At 37.0% G+C, this 2,622-nt stretch overlaps 1 protein-coding gene across 1 annotated transcript; it reads right to left on the bottom strand.

Annotated features, from left to right (window-relative positions):
* Window positions 1–218: 218 nt before the first annotated feature.
* On the bottom strand, window positions 219–2,622 carry LOC110885974 (60S ribosomal protein L7-4). The gene is made up of 7 exons (XM_022133720.2): window positions 2,467–2,622; window positions 2,042–2,233; window positions 1,839–1,936; window positions 1,664–1,721; window positions 868–947; window positions 685–787; window positions 219–601 (listed from the first exon to the last, which is right to left on the bottom strand). The coding sequence occupies exons 2-7, from the start codon at window positions 2,222–2,224 to the stop codon at window positions 386–388; spliced, it is 738 nt and encodes a 245-aa protein (XP_021989412.1). The 5' UTR covers window positions 2,225–2,233; window positions 2,467–2,622; the 3' UTR covers window positions 219–385.

Consider the following 2,622-nt stretch of genomic DNA (forward strand, 5'->3'; position numbering starts at 1 on the left):
AAAGAATTTGATGGCTTTTTCAAACACACGCCACTCTACAGGTTATGAAATAATCTACTAAGATGCTTTGTTATAAAACACACGCCACTCTACAGGTTGTGATGTATTTATCTTAAAAAACCTTGAAGTTGCTATTTAAAAAAAATTAAACACAACCAAGCACCAGCAACCAACTATAGACCATTACAATTTGTTTTAGCATAACAAAATGTTCAATATTAAGATAAAAGGCAGCATAACAATATTGCAAGTCAAAAAAAGAAACATTCTGAATAAGGTGACATTTGAAAAATAAAGTATCCGGCTCTCAAAAATAGAAAGACAAGTAAACAATCTATAGAAACTAAAGTTGAAAACACGAGATCTCAATCCCCTCATCATCATTCTAATTCATTCTCCTGATCAGCTCGTTGATGAAATCTTCACGGTTGCCAGCATCTCCACCTTCAACATAATGGTTTCTTTTCTTCTTAAGACCACCCAAAGGTGCCTTCAACTTGAACGGCCAAAGGAAGTTGTTGGCTTCCTTGAAGTGAGGACCGGCAGTTAAGATCTCGTGAATAAGATCTTCAACACAGATGATGCCGAATTTCCCAAGTCCCTGTTATGCCGGAAAACAACTCATTTACTGTTGTTTTGCTGGGAGTTGAATAGCATTTAACCAAACAGAACCGAAACACAAACCTGTTCGACAATTGAGTTGTCGGTTAAAGGGATTCTTTGCTTGTTGAGCTTTCCATATCCTCTCTTGTAAATCAATTCCTTGACACTCTTCAGGTTGGGATAACTGTAAAAGATCAAATTCTTAATGCTAAGCACGAAAAAGAAAACCAATACCGAGACTATTGCGAGTGTGAAAATGCATACCCATATGTAACATATGGCTCAACCCTGTGTAGCATGTTCAATGTGGCTTTGTTGACTTTCAAGAAGACACCATTGAAGATCTGGATGATGATAATAAAAACAGTATATAAAGCACGGTTAAAAACTTAAAATATGTCTATAAAACAAAATGTGGCCAGTTATGCTGTTACAATGTCTTTTAACTAAAAAAGTAATGATATGTCAACAGTGTATCAACAAACATACTAGATATTGCGCTTAAGATTTGATTGTTTCAAGACTGGGTATAAGCGTACAACAAAGTTGAAAACAGTGTTTTCAGACCCGGACCGGACCGACCGGTCAGACCAGGAACCGGAGGTTGAGCCGGTCCGGGTGATGGTATCGGGCCGGAAATGCATTGAACCGGAGTTGAACCGGCGACCCGGCAGTTGGACCGGGAAACCCGCCGGTCGGACCAGTTTTTGGAAGGGTTGGACCAGTTTTTTATAATTTTTTTCAGATTTAACCCTATTAATTTCTGTAATATTTACGATACCTTCCGGTTCTTACGTCCGGTCCAACCAGTCGGACCATTGAACCGGAAAGAAGACCGGTTCGACGTCCTGTCCGGTTCTGAAAACATTGGTTGAAAATGACACATCATAAACGACATGTGAATCAACTTTAACCAAACATTATAAGCAGCTGTTGTAGCCAGATCCTTTCATAATAAACATTCATTCAAGACAACGACTAAAAATCACAAGTAACACACAAAATAATGTTCAACAAGCACAAGAAACAAAAAGAAAAACAAAAACTCATAGCAAATCACCTGTCTCAAACGCAAAAGCTGCAATATCTTCTTCGACTTCGGGTCCATGGCATTAATACTAAACAATTCAAAATAAAACAGAAATTAAACTACTTTTATAACAGGGAAAGGATCACAACTAATGTGACAATGATCATAATTACAAAACTGTAAAAAAAATAAAAACAAAAATTACCCTCTAATACGAATGATGAAAAGCATCTTGGCCTCAGGGTTAACATAAAATCCACCTTTCAATCTCGCCTCACGCTTGAGCTGAATCAACTCTTTGTCCTTCATTCAAACACAAACCAATACATATCAAACAACTAAAAAAACCAAACCAAACCAACAGAAAACATACATTTAAAACACACAAACAAATGAAAAATAAAATACCTGAGCTTCATACTCCTTGCTGTACTGCTTAGCCCTGTTGAAGATCAACTTCCTGTTGGCTGCATTCTTCTTCTTCAACTCCTCAGTCTCTTGCTTCTTTGCAAGGGCCCACTCTTCATTTCTTTTCTGTTTCTTCAAAACTGACTCTGGAACAATCTGTCCTCCCTTTGCAACTTCAGCCATTTCTTATATCTACTCACACAAATAAAATATTAAACATAAACACTTTTAAACTAACAAATCACACAGCTTTTAAACCAGCAATTCTTCTCAACAAACTTATTTCATGAAGAACATACAAAATCAAAACTACCCTAATTTAATGTTTAACATATAAATTTGTTTATGTGATCGAAAAACTAACAACAATTAATAAGATTATGTGATGAGGAAGTAAGATGATAGTTGAGTTTACGGATGCATACCTAATGGATGCGGCACCGGCGACCAAGTGATGTCTGTTAGGGTGGACAAGAAATTAGGGTTTTGTAGAGTGTGTTTATAAAACCAGACGCATCGAATGGTTAGAATGGTGAGTGTGAATCTCAGCCGTTGATTTGCAGGCTTTGGTTTATGTGTAG

The sequence above is a fragment of the Helianthus annuus genome, chromosome 10 (assembly GCF_002127325.2).
Source record: "Helianthus annuus cultivar XRQ/B chromosome 10, HanXRQr2.0-SUNRISE, whole genome shotgun sequence".
NCBI classification, from domain to species: domain Eukaryota; kingdom Viridiplantae; phylum Streptophyta; class Magnoliopsida; order Asterales; family Asteraceae; genus Helianthus; species Helianthus annuus.